The 17,605-nt window shown below is 44.7% G+C and overlaps 1 protein-coding gene across 3 annotated transcripts in view; it reads left to right on the plus strand.

Annotated features, from left to right (window-relative positions):
* The window catches only part of SLC24A3 (solute carrier family 24 member 3), a 150,205-nt gene that overhangs the window by 82,100 nt on the left and 50,500 nt on the right, over positions 1 to 17,605 (plus strand). For all 3 annotated transcript variants that reach the window (XM_035101990.2, XM_035101991.2, XM_060278158.1), the window contains exon 3: positions 9,492 to 9,568. In XM_035101990.2, the coding sequence (XP_034957881.2) occupies positions 9,492 to 9,568 (77 nt within the window). The remainder of the gene's footprint in view (positions 1 to 9,491; positions 9,569 to 17,605) is intronic.

Consider the following 17,605-nt stretch of genomic DNA (forward strand, 5'->3'; position numbering starts at 1 on the left):
CGGTAGTGGCACCCGCCCTGTGGAATGCCCTCCCACCAGAGGACAAAAAGAAAAATAACTACCAGACTTTTAGAGGACATCTGAAGGCAGCCCTGTTTAGGGAAGCTTTTAATCTTTAAGAAATTAGTGTATTTTAATATTTCAGTTGGAAGCCGCCTAGAGTGGCTGGGGAAACCCAGCCAGATGGGTGGGGTATAAATAATAAATTATTATTATTATTATTATTATTATTATTATTATTATTCACAGTGATAGACTCCCTCTTACCCTAGAGGTTCCACTGAGCCATCATGGCTAGTAGCCTCAATCTCTCCCGGCGAAGGTGTCTCCCTGGGGGTGCCCATGCACACCTCCCATTCCCTCTTTGTCCCCCCCCAGCCCCCAAATCTCCTTCCATGAGGGAAAGGAGAAGGAAGGGGGAGCAGGCATCCCCCCCCATTCATCACTGCCGCTGCTTGAGCCCAAAGCAGAGGTGTGTTCCTGGTCAAAGGCAATGTGCACACAACTGGGCCATCAGATGGTCTCCCTGAGGAGGCAGAAGCAGAGCTGCGGTTGGACTCATGGGTTGGTGTGCTGGAGGCTTGGACTTGCACTGACCTCTCCTCACCCTCAGCCTCCCATCCCATCCCCATCTGCTTTCCTGCCTGGCAAATGGTGGTGGCGGCGGCAGAAGGAGTGGGGCAGGGGCAGGAAGCCAGCCCACAATGGCACCTGCCTCCTGAGAGGTGCCAGAGCTGCACTTCGGTGCGCTCCAGCTGGAAAAAAAAGAAGCCCTGGAATACAGTATGTGCTGCGAGCCAAGGGAATAGAAACAATCAACTTGAATTTTATTTACTTAATGAGAGCTACATACAGCTAGACTGCGTCATAGACTCCCTCTTGACTTTGTCAATTTTTGACCGGATATCAGATGTATTAAAATAGCTGAATGAGCTTGCAGTTGCTTTTATTGACTGGGAAAAAAAGACCAAATGCACCTTGTGCGGTAAGAACCTCAAGGGTGATATATATGAATACATTGTTCCTTAAATCCCCTCCCGTTTCCTTGTAATTAAAGGACTGCATTTTGAAGGGCTGCATGTGGAGTAATAGCAAATCTGACCAAAATAACTATTCAGTAGAACAATCTACAGCAATAAGTGCCATTGCAGTTAGTGGTTATTTTTGAGAGTGGTGAATAGACTGGGAAATGAGTCAGATTCATGGCCCTCTGTAGCAATCCAGTGCTCAAACGCGTGCAGGTCTAGCCCTCAGTTTTATGATGCAAGTATATGCATGTATACTTGGAAGTGAGCCTCGCTTTGTTCAGTGGGACTTAATCTCAGGTAAAAATGTATCGGATTGTATTCTTAATTTAATTAAAAACAGAGCTAAGGTGACTATCAACATAGGTCAGGAGGGCGTCTTCCTTCTGGTATTTTCTAATTCATGTACTGCAACCGTCTCTTCTGGTGTACAAATGGCAGAGCCAATGCAGTTTTTGCCAGTTTAAATGTTGTTGTTGGCATGTGTCTATCTCGGGAGACAATGGAGGAGTACACCTTTGAGGTTGAAGGCAAATCTGTTGGAAGGTTACAGCGTCTGCTGTGGCTGAGACCGATATGGGAGAGACATGTTTTATTGCAGCTGAGGCAGATGAAGGTGTCTGTTTGTGCTGCTGCAGATACACTATGTCATTTCTTCTCTCTGCACTCCTCCCAGTGATCATTCCCTTTCTGGTCACTGCTATGGATACACAGCATGACTGCCAGCGGCGTAGCTAGCTGCTCGGGTGCCTGGTGCGGGGGCGTGGCAAGTCACCCATGGGGGTGTGGCGAGCCTCTCCGCCGCTTGGAGCTTCTCTGCCGCCTCCCCCTTAGCTGTAGGGCGGCTGAGGGAGAGGCAGACCCAAGTCCCACGCTGCCGTTTCAGGCAGCGCAGAACCTGCAGGCGCTTAAGCCACCTTGTCACTCCTAAAAAGTTCTGTGAGCCCATTTTTTATAAAAAAAAACCAACAACAACACCCTGACACAATACTTGACACTAGATGGCCTGAACTCCACAGAGAAAACATCCTTCTGACAGAGATCTCTCCCTTCATATTTCCTTCATTAAGTTAATATGCCAGGAGAAGAATAAAATAATATTGCAGCTGAGATCCATAGGCAGGGCTGGTGCTTGCTAATCAAAAATGGCATGTTTCTACGGTAAGCTTGGTAGAATCAGACTTGGTGTTATTTGGGGAGAATCAACTTCCCAAGTGCCATTTTTGCAGTCAATTTGCAGGGGATGCCTGCAAGCTATGTTCACAACATAAACAGCTGTCAACCTTGATGTGCTTTCCACCCCACTTAACACATCAGAGTAACAGTGCTTGGTTAAATATGTCGTTAGATTTTTTTATAATAAATTTTAGATTTTTTTATATAATAAAAAACTATTTCATGCTAGTCCTCACACTATCCATTTATGTTATGTATTTATCAGTTGGAATTCTGACCAAGAAAACACACAAGACATTATATTTCACTAGAATGAAAGCAAACAAGGTAACTATAAGTGAATGGCCAATGTGAATGGTCTGTAATGCTGCCGATTCACAAGAATGCAAACTGGAAAACCATGCTTCCTAACAAGTTGTATGTCATGTTATTTTAAATGCTCAAGTTCTTTGAGATAGGGTTGCCATACGTCCGGATTTTCCTGGACCCGCCCTCTTTTTCATGGTGAAAATTTCTGTCTGGGGGAATTTTTAAAATATGACAAAATGTCTGATAGTATTAGGAAGGCTGGCAGCAGTGCAAGCTGAAGCAAGGAGGTCTGGAGTTGTCCCCCCATTGCGCTTGGGAGAGGGTGGCGGATGTGCTTTCTCACAAGGAAGTTTGGGGCAGGACTTGCAGCCTGCTCTGTGGCATATGCGTTGGCGTGTTTACGTGGCGCTTAACTTCCAAGCAAACATGCCGAGGGCCGCAGAGATTGGGTATTCTGCTTTGGCTGGAGTCTGGAGAAGGCAAGCGAGTGGCCTGCTGACACGCAAAGCCCTGCTCCCAATCTGTGTCTGTGTGTTAGTGGTAAACTTTTCCCATCCAAGTGTCCTGGCTTGTGCATAGGGCTGGCTTTCTCTCCCCCCCCCCCGCCCCCAAGCCTAGATCCAAGTACTTGGCTTTCCCTCTTGTCTGCATTGTGGGCCGTTCACTCTCTGCTTCCCCACCTCCCTTTCACAACCTCCTGTCATTCTGCACCCCTACGCTGCAAGCTGCTTAGAAATCGCAGACTTAGGAGGTGGACAGGGTGGAGCTCTGACCCTGCCATACAACTCAGAACTTCTCTCAGAAGTAAGGCCCACCGCAACCAGCGGCATTTTGGATGCTTTAGTTGAGATTCCTGCATTGAAGGGGATTGGACTAGATGACCCTCGGAGCCCCTTCCAGCTTTACAATTCTGTGTCCTCTTTTTTGCTTTTCAAAATATGGCAACTCTGTTGTTGTTGTTGTTGTTGTTGTTGTTTAGTCATCTTAAGTCGTGTTCGACTCTCCATGACCCCATGAACCAGAGCATGCCTTGGAAACTCTCACTTCTCAAGGCTTTTCCTTTTTTATGTCCATGGAGTTTTCTTGGCAAAATACCTGGAGTGGTTTGCCAGTTCCTTCTCCAGGTGAATCACATTTTAGTCTAATCTCTTGGCTATGACCTGTCCATCTTGGGTGGCCCTGCACGGCATAGCTCATAGCTTCTTGGAGTTATTCAAGCTCCTTCGCCATGACAAGGCAGTGATCCATGAAGGGGAATCCTATTTTAAAGGTAAAGGTACCCCTGACTATTAGGTCCAGTCGCAGACGACTCTGGGGTTGCGCGCTCATCTCACTCTGTAGGCCAAGGGAGCAGGCTTTTGTCTGTAGACAGCTTCCGGGTCATGTGGCCAGCATGACTAAGCCGCTTCTGGCGAACCAGAACAGCACACAGAAACACCGTTTACCTTCCCGCCGGAGCGGTACCTATTTATCTACTTGTACTTTGATGTGCTTTTGAACTGCTAGGTGGGCAGGAGCTGGGACTGAGCAATGGGGGCTCACCCCGTCGCAGGGATTCGAACCGCCAACCTTCTATCAGCAAGCCCTAGGCTCTGTGGTTTAGACAACAGCACCACCTGCATCCCAATCCTATTTTAGAGCATGTCAATAATTTTATTATTTGTGTCAGGTTTTCTCCCTCATCCTGTTATAGTACCTGATACATCTGTCTAGAACTGCCCAGTCTTCAGCATCATAGATCCTGAAATGTAGGGAGAAGAGCCATGGAGTTAAAGGATGATGCCTCATATATGAGCCTGAGTATGCCTGGTATCTACAGATGTGGCACAGAGCATCCGCCTGATCCTGGCCCCTTACCCTGAAATTATACTCTTTCCCCTGGAAGTGGAAACCCTGAGATGAAAGTTAAAGCCCTAAGCCTGAGACCTGGCAACCCTATACCTGTCCCCTAGGTACTGGGAAAGGAAACTGCTGCCATATTTGGGGGGGGGGGTTCTGTTGTGTGCTGCAGCACCCAGGGGCAATCTTAGTGGGTGCAAGCCAGGATGTTGCACTGGAATCTGCATCATTCCAGCAGCTTGCTGCTTCCGTTCACCTAAAGTTAACATGCAGAAGTTCTGCTTGTGACTGTCCACTCCCTCTGCCCTGCAGCAGCCCTCTTGGCACTGTACCCAGCTGGTCCTCAAAAGCCCCAAGTTTGGTGCAAATCATAATGAGAGGATTGAAAAAGAACTGTAAGAGGTATATAATAAATTCTGAAAAATGAATAAAAAGAATTTGATATTCCAAAAAATTAATAAAATAACGAAACAACAATTGGAAGTCAAACCAGAATTAGCTTTACAGTGAACCTCGTGTTACGTACCATCCCCCTTATGAATGCTTTGGGTAATGAGCTCTGCTTGTTGGGCATTCGCACCAACCAAGTGATCCCTTGAGCCACTGCGAAGAACTCGAAGCGTTCGACGTAGTCTTCCCATGTGTGGGGCTCTGATGGCTGGAAGGGCTCCAATACCCTTGGACTCTCCATTCTCCTAGCGGGCAGGGTCATCTTCTCAGCTGGCCAGTGAATCTTGTTCTCAGCTGCAATCCAGACTCTGAGGCAGGGCTGCGTTTAACCGCTCCTCAGCATTCCGGATCCCACCTTCGTCGCCAGTTGTTGTGACGTGGGGTTCGTGATTTCAGCTCTCTTGACATAATATGCTGGAGACAGTTCTCTAGTAACACTTCTTTATTAAAGCAAACAAGACTAAGCTCTGAGGAGAGGAAATCTACATTTATAGGGACGGGGGACTAGCTAGAAAGGGATACATTTTGGAAGGAACAATATCAGGCAATCACAGTGCTGCCTTTTGGAGGAAACCAATAAGACAGAGGATCCAAATACAGCAGCTTAAATGAACCAATAGTAGCTGTACCTTCTGGAACCAAAAGGCAGTTACTTTACCCTAATGCAAATACAGACAATAGTAATACTGTACAGATATAAAATCCTTTGACTCAATACACAACAATAACCATATATGGGAAAAACCTTTCTGGCACAATGATGGACAATTGGTACAAAACAGTTTGGAAAACAGTGCTCCTTGAGAGATTAACACTTTATGTTGTTTCATTCGTAACTGACTATTACTCAGACTTAATCTAAACCAGGCATCCCCAAACTGCGGCCCTCCAGATGTTTTGGCCTACAACTCCCATGATCCCTAGCTAACAGGACCAGTGGTCGGGGAAGATGGGAATTGTAGTCCAAAACATCTGGAGGGCCGAAGTTTGGGGATGCCTGATCTAAACACAACCCCAAGGGCTCCTGATAAGGCATTTAGCTATGTGCTGTTGAATGTTATAATTTAACTCTAGGGTTGCCACCTTTGGTTGGGCAAAATTGGAACAGGTCGCGGGGAATTGGGGGCTAAAAATTACTTTATCTGGTACATAAATGACTTCAGAGCAATCTCTCTTGCTCTCTGACTCCCAGTCTCCATCTCTGACCCACCCGCCTCTGCCTGTGCAAAATGTTTATTTTCCCTTGCTCTCAACCAGGGCCATTCAACACACACACACACACGCTCTTTGAGTTTGACCCACTCCCCCCCCCCTGCTCGTGCAAAAACTATTTATTCTACACCAAGCCAGGCCCCTACAAACCCACTCACTTGCTCTCCAACTCATCTGCTGCCCCCCTGCCTGTAACAGGCCCATGTACTGCAACCCCCCCTGCTCTGGCTGCACAAAACTCTCTCTCTCAAACTCCTCCTCCCAGCCCCACCCCACCCTCTGCCCTCAAAAACTTCCACTCAAGCTCTTGCTTTCCTCCTCCCACCGGACCCACTGGACCCACCCTCTGCCTCTACAGTTTGGAAGAGCAGGAGGAGGAGCTTCAGTACATGACAGGAGGCATTTTTCTCCAAAGAAAAATGATGATCATGGGTTTTTTTAGAGACGGGTAGCAACCCTAGTTAATTCTTTTCTATCCTCTTTTCCCTTTCTTTTTGTTTAAACCAATTCACAAACCAAGAACTTATACATTGGCATATATATAAAATATAAAAACAAAATATATAAAACATATACCGGTAGGACATTAGTATAAATAGTAACTCTACATCATACAGAAATAATGGTGAGCAGGAGGAGGAAGAGGCACACAAGGGATCCTCAGCTATCATTGTTGAAGGCTAGATGTACTGATTTTAATTACATAAATTCTGGACAAGTAGTGGGCCATAATTCTGGTAATTTCGGGGAAGTCATCCCTCAGCAAGAGCTGGACCACTGTTTCCTTGTTGGGGAGGGTTCCAGGTCTCATAAAGGATAAGAGGGGGCCAAAATAAAAGAAATTAGAAAGGGGACAGTCCAGAATCATGTGAGCCATAGAGTCTACCTCTTTCTGGCCACAAGGGCATAATCTATTCCAGTAGGGGATGCCTTTGAGTCTTCCGGCTAACACAGAGAATGGAAAAGCATTTAGACGGGCCAACATAAATACTCTGCGATAAAAAGGAGATACCAGGTCATATAAATAATTAGGTATCAATCCTTGGTGCGGCGGCAGCCCCAGGAAGGCAGGCGAGCATACTAGAGGTTGGGCAGGATGAAGTTTCTGGAATTCAATATCAAGCAGTCTCTGCTTAATAAGAGTAAAGATATATGAATCCTCATATGTCAGGAGGGAATCCACTGAAAGGCCTAGTTGCCTAAGTTTGTTGGAAATATTAGAGAACCATGTAAAGCTGTGGCTATCTTTCAGAAGATAGGATATCAGGCTATCTGGATCGGTATTAAAATGAATTTTTTAGCCAATATTTAAAAGTAATGATCCACCCTCTTGTCTCAAGAAGGTGTTGGCCCAATTCTGCACAGATAGCCAGGTATGGCACACATTTTGGTACTCCAAGGATTTGCCGAAAGAAGGATGATTGGACTCCTTCTACTTTGTTGTTAAAGCTGGATATCCATAAGGGGATCCCGTATAGAAGCTGGGAGGCGGATTTTGCCTTATAGGCAGCAATTGCTGCAGGTACAAATTGATTCCCACCAAGAAAATGAAAGCGCTTGATTTGTGCAACCGAGCATCTTGCTAAATTAATTGAGCACTAATAATGAACTACCATATATGTTGTAGATATTACTGCAAATTTATTGTGCTATTTTTGTGATTGACAAATGACATGAGAATACTTGGTCTGTTTATTTGTATCATTTGTTATTCCTATGATCCTTGTTTATAAAACGCAATAAAAAGTTATTTTTAAAAGTAGGTAGGCATCGCCTTGATTGTTAGCATTGGGCATCATTTGGCAAACTAAGCGAGGAGGCAGGGCTACACATTGCAGGTCCTGCTCCTGGATAGGTAGATAGCAGTACCAAGTGCAGGCTAATAACATCAGTGGCTTGCTGTGGCTGGGAGGTGCCAGAGGCGTCTTTCGTATAGCGCTTAGTGGCTCGTTGCGCCAGGGTGCCGGCCTCTCAGGGGCACCCCAGCGAGTGGGGGAGCTGCACGGCTTTGCCGGCGGCCTCACCTATCCCTGCAGTGGCGGTGACAGGAGTGGCTCCTCTGCATCACCAGTGCCCGCCACCACCCCACCGCCACCACTCCCCAGAGCACAGACGGCGGCGTAGCAACCACCTCTTGCTCCTCGAGCCGCTGGGCAGCAGTGAGAGCGCCGGCAGCGGGATGTCATCAGGCAGCGGAGGAGTGCTTAAGACGGCCCTGGGAGCTGCTAATCATGTCCAAGCATTATTGCCAAACTAGCCAAACATAGGCACCAAGCGATGATCTTTGGTAAAAGCAGGAGGCACATCCTCAGTTGCCACTTGGCAGGGATGACCAAGTGATGATTCAAACAGGGCTGTCTTAAGCACATCTGGTGCCGTGGCGTAAAGATCCCTCCGGTGCCCCCTCCCTTTCCCAGAATTTAAAACTCGGGGCCCAACTTGCGTACCACCTCGTAGCCCACAGAACAGGCCACCGATGTGGTTGCCACGGCGTGGCTGGCCAGACCGCTGGAACCCCATGCTCGCTTGCGAGGCTCCGGGGTGCCGCCTCCTCTTCCGCTGCCTGACAACGACAGCCCACTGCCAGCACTCTCGCTGCTGCCCAGGTGGTGGTGGGGGGCAACGGGCACTGGTGACGCAGAGGAGGCCCCTCGGGAGCCGCTCCCACAGCTCCTTCAGACAACAGCGGCTTGGCAGCCAGTGGCCGAGGGGATTCCTGCGGCTGAGGGAGAGGAGGCGGCGGTGGAGCCATAAGGCTTAGTGGCTCGTTGCGCCCCGCTAACCATCTGGCGGTGTTCAGGGAAAGGGGAGGCCACCAGCAAAGCCGCGCAGCTCCCCCACTCACTGGGCGCCTCTGAGAGGCTGGCGCCCTGGCGCAACGAGCCACTAAGCCCTATGGGAAAGACGCCTCTGCATTCAACCTTCTCTCCTTATGCTCACCACCACTATTTCAGAGTTCCTAGAATTAAGTTCTCATATCTGTGCTCATTGGGGCAGACTTAAAGCAACAACACAGTGTAATCTAGCCATTGTTCAAATCATGTGAGGAATCATAAGCGTAAAAACTGTAAGGTTCCTAAGAATGCATTGTCTTGGCTACAGTTACAGTTTAAATATCATAATCTAATTACGTGTTTAGAAAGTTCTCTTATAATTATGTCCAGTAGTACAACTCTGAAGATTACAGAACAGAACACTGTGTTTAGAATTTGTTGGCTGTGCCCAAGGCAACTTGATGACACATACTGTTACAAGAAGTGTAGCATCAAATTTCCCAATAAATGTTTACCCAGAAAGGCTTAAAATGGCCAGGGGACAATGAAGTAATTTAAAAGTAACATGCACAGTATGAGTTTCCATGGCAGGAAAATGAAAGGATTGTCAGCCTACAGAAGCACTTGGTTTGTTTAATTAAAGTATCTTTACTATGAACTAAATAAATGTTTCCATTTGCTTGATTTTTTCCTTTTTCCTTTCTAGCTCTCAATGAATTCCCTAATGACATCTTCACAAATGAGAACCGGCGGCATGGAGCAGTCGTTTTGCACGCCTTCTGTGTGAGTCACTATTTGCCTATATGCAAATTATGCTTTTTTAATAAAAAAAATTACACCATACAGTACTAATTATAATTGAGAGATAACGTCAGCAGGAACAATTATTAATAATGCCAATCTGTAGTCACCACCAGCCTCAAAAATGCCTTATAAATAGTTTAAATACTTTAAATGTTCAGCAGCAAGTGAAGATCTATGGCTACCACACAGTGGCGCTGGGTATATGGGGCACGAGGCGCTTCAGCTCCCTCAATATTTTGAGCAGGGGGCAATGCCCCCCTCAATATTGTAGTGGCTGCCATCCCCCGCTGCCCCTGGGCAAGCTCTGTTGCCCTCCGCAATTGCCCGAGTGCCAGGATCAGCAGGAGGCTTGGAGGGTGATTTTTGCCCTCCACGCCACCCACTGGGATCGCCAGAGTGAGCCTGCAAGTGTGGCCTGCTGGGGGCGGGGTGTCGCACATGAGATGACATGCACACATGACAGCCCCCCTCCATGTTGGGTCCAGCTTGGCGTTCCTGCTACCACAACAGGGTTTTAAAAATATATATTTAGCCATTTAATTATTTTTCAACAGAAACTATTTGTAGGAAGGTGTTCTTGTCTTCCATTGCACAGATTCACTTGTCATTTATGCCAATGTATTCAGGGTTTGTAGTTTACAGAATAATTGACTCTCTTTGAATCCTTTTTGAATGGACCCCAAGAGAACTTGATTGAATCAATGAGTCAGTTTTCATGTCATGCTAGACTAAGCCAAACCTTGCCTTGGCACAAATGCACAAACGTACAGGCTTCCAGAGAGGAGCTCATAGCCACTTTGCACCCGTGGTCTTTTTCATGACTATGTTGGCACCAGCCTAAGGAAATAAGAAGTGAGGAGAGTGCTATTGCACCCAGGCACTATTTATTTATTTTTATTTCTTATATTTATTTGTCACTGACTGCAACCCCCTCTCCGCCTCTTTAAAAAAGCATAAAATACCACATTTAAAGTACTATTGAAACGTTAAAAACCATTATTAAGTAAAAGTTCTCCACTGACAATAACACTAAAAATGGCACACCCCACCTTGATTATGTTGTGAACCGTCCTGAGATCTCCAGATGAAGAGCACTCAATAAATAAATAATCAATCAATCAATCAATCAATCAGTAAAGTGAAATGCCTGAGTAAAAAATGTCTTCACTTGCATACCCTCCAATATTTCTCTAATAAAAATAGGGACGTCGTAAGGAAAAGCATGACATTGCGGGATCAAATCAGAAACCGGGGGCTTCTGTCAATTTGGAACTGTCCCTGGAAAATAGGGACACTTTGAGGGTCTGCACTTGTCACCTGAAAGTTGATAGTGATGGCGCCAGGCACATCTCTCTGGGGAGGCATTCCAGCCAGGGAGCCACCACAGAGAAGGCCTGATCTTGTGACACCATCTACACCTCCCTCACCAAGAAGGGCCCCAGATGATGAATTTGGGTAGATTCATGTGGGGAGACACTATCGCTTAAGGTTTTGTGGTCATGGGTCACATAAGGCTTTATAGGTCAAAACCTGCACTTTTAATTGAGCCCAGAAACTAACTGGCAGCCAATGCGGTTGGGCCAGATCAAACCTCCTACTTCCCATTAGCAGCCTGGCTACTGAAATGGCAGGCCACTGTCTCCTCAATGTAGGCGCAATACATATCACGGGTCTTTTTCTCTTCTGCATATTTCTCTTCTGTTCATGAAGAGCAACTTCCTTTCTGGTAAGCAGCCAGCTCCTTTAGAGTACAGCTGCTTATCTTCAGACCAGGCAAGCAAAGCCCTCAAATAACCAGCCAAATAATTAACATAGACGAGTCTACCAATGCTTAAGATGTTATACACAACTTCTAAAACTAATGTTGTTACAGAAAATAATTATCATACCAATAAGCAACACAACTCTGACCATATGGATGCACACTTCGGTTGCCATACATCTTTTCCTTTAAAGAGACACCTCAGATAACACTATAAACTGATAACGCTATTAATTCATTTATGTTCTTGTCAGAAATAGGACATTCATTATTTGAATTGAAGAACTCTCTTTAATTAAATGAATCATTTTTGAGTTTATATGGTTTATATCATTGGGTACAAAACATGTTGTCTGCAACTAAACTCTGGTCCCTGCCCACCTTTATTTAACATAACTGGTCCCAATGTATGAAGAACCACATGCTTGCCTCCTTCACCTTGGGCGAAACATTGGGGAAATTATACATGTGGCAGAGAGCGTAATAGACTTGTGCGCAAGATGTGTTCTGACCTTCCATCTAAATTAAAATCAGTTTTAAAATGCCGAAAGAAGTAATGAGCTTTCTTGCCATTAGTCTTTCTTTTGTGTCACTGAGAGAAACTGATATGAGTTTTTATGGGATCAGTTATTCAGCTGATTTGAATGTTTTCTCTACTGTTATGCTGTTGAAATTATGAGAATTCAGTTCTAACCAATAGACCATTAATTAATTCCTTGCTTATCTCTAGTGTCTTTATAGGGTTGGGTTGGGTTGAGATGTTTTATTTATGTCTCCATACGAAAGCTATGTGCCGATCCCCTGTCAGGACTAGCACTGCTTGACATTGGCTGGGAAGCAACGTGCATGGCCCTTTAATAGCACACTGTTTTTACATCCTTTGAGGACATCAGATGATGAGTTTCTTATCAGGCACTTCATAGCTTAAGCTGGAAACTTGATGGCTTTAAGTTGGGAGAGTCTGGTGAGTTAGTATGATCTGTAAGCGGCTCAGGCCCACCTCAACACCCTTCTCAGACACAGAGGAGGGGTGGGATGTTGATGACTTCAGCTCCTCTCCAGACCCAGCCAGCATGGCCAATGGTCAGGGATGGGGTCCAACAACATGTGGAGGATCACCAGTTTCCCACCCCTGCTCCTGAGCCTGCTTTTCTTCCTTTGTCCAATCAGCAGATCAACATTTTCTCATCGTTGCATTCCAGCTTCCTGCTTCCCACTCAGACCTCCCAAGCCTAGGTTGTGGTACACTTGGATTTCTAACTAGATCTTGTGTGCAGTACTTTTTTAGCTAGATATACTTGTTCAGTACTCAAAACAACACTAAAAACCTATCATAGTACAAGATTACATAGTTTTGTCCTGTAATCCACAACTATGGGGGTTTTTATGTGTGGGGAAGTCTGCCTTGAAAAGTGAGGAGAGGCCTAAGGCCCCCATCCCCATTGCCCAACACATAATATTTCTGTCATCTGCAAATACCCTCCACACTCCTCTTTCAACCTCTGAGTTGGGAACTAGGCATGGCCTCGCAATAGTTATTTGACTAAGAATACTTCAGACAGTAATTCCATGTTTAACTGGAAGTGATGAACCTTTTCATGAGAATTTTAATCCTTGCTGCTTATTTTTAGCAGTGGCACCCCACATACGTTTCTGATCCAGTTGTGATACTCAGCTTGCATGAGACAATCTACCAAATGCAGACAAAACTCTGCAATGTCACTTGCTATAACCATTTGTCACATGGAAAAGTTGCAGTTTAACTTTCCATATGCAGGGTTTCGTTTTTGAAATACGGTATGTGTTCTCCCATTTGAAGTGTTCCAGCCCAGAAAGGACTCTGCTGCGTGATGTTTCTGCATATTTGATTTGGCTCTGTATTTGTATGTATTTAGTGATCAGCATCTTCTTGTAGTAACAAACCTTTTCCATGGCAATAGAATAGGTAGGGACCTATGCCAATCGCAGGACTTTTAGTGGTTTGAGAGAACTGGAAAGTCATCACAATGTGGCTGCAAACATGATCAAATTCACTGGTTATTAGGTGCTAGATTTTGTAATGGAACATTTTAACCAGGCACTATTATTGGCTTGTAAAAGAGGAAATAACTGACTGAAAAGTTTGTTTTATGTAGACATCACATCTTCTGGATTCTTGACTGAACATAACAAAAAAGGGGGAGGGGTTGCCAGGTCTCCCATGTTTAACCTGGAGTTTCAGGGTTTTAGCTTCAGGTGTCTAGGACAAATAGGTGAAATCCCAGGGTAAGGTGCACTTGATCAAAGCTTTTGCTATTAGGTATGCTCCATGCTTGCCTCGCTCCATCCTGCAGGCACAATCAGGCTCTTCCCCTAACTGGCAGGTGATATCATATTATTATGGGGAGTCAGGGTTGGGACAGGGCAGGTGAGGGGACTCTGAAGGGAGACTCTGAAGGTCCATTTGACAGGAAAAGGTCCATTTAACACAAAAACCCACAGCAACGCGTGGCCGGGCCAACTAGTGTAAAATAAAACAAAGGGATGCCGAGTTGAGGAAGAAGAGGCAGTGTTGCTCTCTCAGGTCCCAGCATAGCTCCCAAGGAGCCTGTTGGTTCATCCAGGCCTGGCTATCCATTAAGGATGAGCAATTGAAGGTCCCAGCATCAGATTGAGTACTCCCTGACCCTTTCATTACCAAGCTAAAAGTAACCAAGGCATGTGGAGGAAGAGGTAGTTGTGGCACTGGGACTTTCTGACAGACTCTGGTCTTCCCTGTGAGGCTCCCGTACTGCAAGTGTTCCTCCAGGCATCCAATATTGTTCCTTTGTCTACCTGTTCCCTTGATAGCAGGTCAGTTTCCCTATAAGCTTCCCCTCCTGCCCACTCTCCTTTATGGCTGCTGCCAGCTCCCTCTGGTTCTAGCTCTACAGTTGGGATGGCTTCTTCGGATGGCTCTGTGGAGGGGCTCACTCTTCAACTCCCATGTACTCTGTTGCTTATGCCTTGCTGCTAGCTCTCAGCCTCAAAGCGTTTCTCTTTAGGATTTCAAATGAAAGCAAACAAAAGGGAACTATGAGAAGGAACTTGCATAATCCAGGAAAGACAGGGGCACAATGGAACACAGATTATAATGGGTGCTTTGATGCTGTAACCCAACCCTTAACATGAAACACTAGCATGAAATGATGCCATTTCATTTGACATTCAACAGTGATGTTTGCAACCTCATTTTATTTTCTCATTAGTGGCATTAATTACATATTTTTAGCACCGTCAGAGCCAATCCGGTGCTCCTGCTGATTCTCCTACACATCCTTTTTTTCCAAATAATTTTTATTCATTTTCCAATATTCACAAAAATCACAAAAAACATAAAACAAAAATAAAACATAAAAAGAAAAACATAACAATTCTTACATTTTTTTTAATTAACATAGTTGACTTCCTCAATTCCCCCCATACTGGGTCTCAATTAAGCAATTTTCATTTTGTATCTTAATGATAAAATGTGTTAGAATGATTTATCTCTCAACTATTCTATTCTGAAAAACATCCACTATCCTTCACCAATAATTAATCAATTAATCCAAATCAAAAATTATTTTCCCGTCCTCTATCTTTTATTTCTCCCCTTAGCCTAAAATTTATTACCAAAAACTTTCCTTGAATTCAAATATTAATTTTTCTAACATAATATCATGTAATCACTTAAAACTAAATCAGCCCCCCTTCCCCTGGATTCAGGGTCTCCCAGATGATTCAGCGAGTTCCATAGGTCATTCCAGTTTCAGACCATCTAAAACAATAAAAAAGTAACATCCATTATTACTCCTCACCCCACTCCCACCCTGTCCCTTCCTATCCAACCTTCTTCCTTGGTCATCCCCTGTTGCCTCCCCAATTCTTTAAATGTTACAAAACACCATCCAGCTGCTTTCCCACTTTTTAGCCTTTTCACAATTTTTCTTTCTCTTAAACTCTGGCCCCAATATGAATTCTGCCCTCCCTCTCTCACTGGGAGGGCATTATTCCATACTGGTTCTTATTTAAAAGCTCTTGGAGTCAAACAGGAATCTTGTTTCCCCCCTCTCACTGGGGGAACAATGTTCCCTTCAGCTTCCTTTTCTTCTTTTGATTCTACATTGTCGTCTTTCTTGTCTAAATTCTCAGTTGGGAATAATCCTTCTTCATTTTCCACACAGCTTTGAATTATTTTTTTCATTTTTGCAATCTGTATTGTGTTCTGATACACGTCACATCTTAAATCTTCAATAAGTTCCAGAAGTTGTTTTTGAAGGTCCAAGTCAGATTATGTTGTGACTACTGACATCCTGCTCGTCTTAAATTTCCTGGGAAAGCAGAGATTACTAGACAGGAAATGGCGTAGTTCTTATTTCCAAAGTTCAGAAACAAAAGTTATGTCCGATCTGGTTACATACTCTCATTTTTAATTCTTCTTTATCTTAAAAATCTTGTGTCCATTTATGAAAAGAGCATTGTCCAACTTCATCTACACAGCCTTATATTTTGTGCTCTCTTCACTGCTGACAGTTTCCAGCCTCAAAGAGGCAAGCAAATTCCTTTCTATTATGATGTCACAATAGCGGCTCGCTGATCCCTCCAGGGACCCGACTCCAGCTTTCAGGGGGACTTTCCCCGATCCAGAATAAAGATCTTTACAGGGGGTTTGCTAAGTTGAATCCTTCTCCCCTTTACCCTGCCTTAGGGAAAAGGTTTTAGCTCCAATTTTTGATAATTGAATGCTTCCTGTCAGTCTTTCCGGCTTCGGGCAAATTAACTGCATCTCGATTCACGCAATGGGAGGGATCAACTTCCTCTTTAAATCTCATCCCGTATCCAATTAAAATTTATTTCAAAGTCTTTTTCCTTACGGTGTCCAATGTTCTCAAATCCAACTAATTTGGAAGAATCCACCGCTCCAGGCTGCTGGCACGAAGCTTCGCGTTGCAAGGGTAGCAGTTTAACTCAAGCACCCCGTCTCCACTCCGCTCGCTCTCAGCACCCTTATTAGGGCTACTGGGGGACGGAGGAGACTGAAAAACAGTGCAGCTGAGTCCCCCCATCCCCAGAACGCTCGATCTGGGGCTCTTTTGGGAGTCCGCGTCGCTTTCACGGCTCCCCCCTCCCTCGCAACACTAGGGAATCCCGGAGCTCAGGATTCTCTCGCCAGACAGCGGTGACGGCAGTCGTGATTCTCCTACACATCCTTGAACTCTCCACCACTCTGTCCCTGTACCTTCCAGACGCAAAACAAATAATGGAGCACTTTGCATACTGAAAATCTTAAAAGTGTGTCAAATGCAATTTGGGACATAGCTACACTACAAAAATATATTGATTTTGCAGTGGAACCTCAGTTTAAGAACAGCCCTGTTTCCAAACTATTTGATTTACAAACTCCGCAAAACTGGAAGTAGTGTTCCGGTTTGCGAACTTTTCCTCAGTCTACGAACAGAAGCTGAACGGTGGAAGGGCACCGGCGGCAGGAGGCCTCATTAGGGAAAGCGCACCTCAGATTAAGAATGGTTTTGGTTTAAGAATGGACTTTCGGAACGGATTAAATTCATAAACCGAGGTACTACTGTATTACCGTTAGCTTGTTAATGTATGAATTGTTTTCAAATGAGCCTCAAAACAACTAAAACAGCTTTAAAAACAGTACAAAAACCCACAACCAACGAGAGGTTGAAAAAGAACACAGAATAAACTTCTATGAGAAAGACCTTTTGAGAGCAGAAAAAGCTTGTTGAAACAGAAGTTTATTCAATTGTTTGCATAAAGTACAATCTCATCAGGGATGCTAACTCCACAGAACAGGGTCATATATTACATATTTCCACAAATAATTCTATTTTCTTTATTTGACAAGATTCATATACCTCTTAATCACCAAAAACCTCTAAGCAGTTTTTATTAAGCAAGAAGAAATTTTCATTTAAAAATACCAATAAAAAGCAAACATTTAAAACAAATTGGCATAAAATTGATAAAAAGAAATGAAAAACCAGCACTTTTAAACAAATACACATAATAATAGTACATGATAAAATTACATCTCTGGGTAGGGATGTGTCTTTGGGATGAGTAGAGGATTGGATGAGTACTGAGATTTATCTGCTAAATACAGCCCTCTCTCACACACACTGCAGATTCCAGGGTTCCCTAGAGAGCAGGGATGACTATTACGGATGTAAGGGGGAGAGATTACAGAGAACCTCCCCCTCTCATCAGGAGCAGTTCGTCCCTAAGCA

Source organism: Zootoca vivipara, chromosome 8 (assembly GCF_963506605.1).
Source record: "Zootoca vivipara chromosome 8, rZooViv1.1, whole genome shotgun sequence".
Taxonomy (NCBI): Eukaryota; Metazoa; Chordata; class Lepidosauria; order Squamata; family Lacertidae; genus Zootoca; species Zootoca vivipara.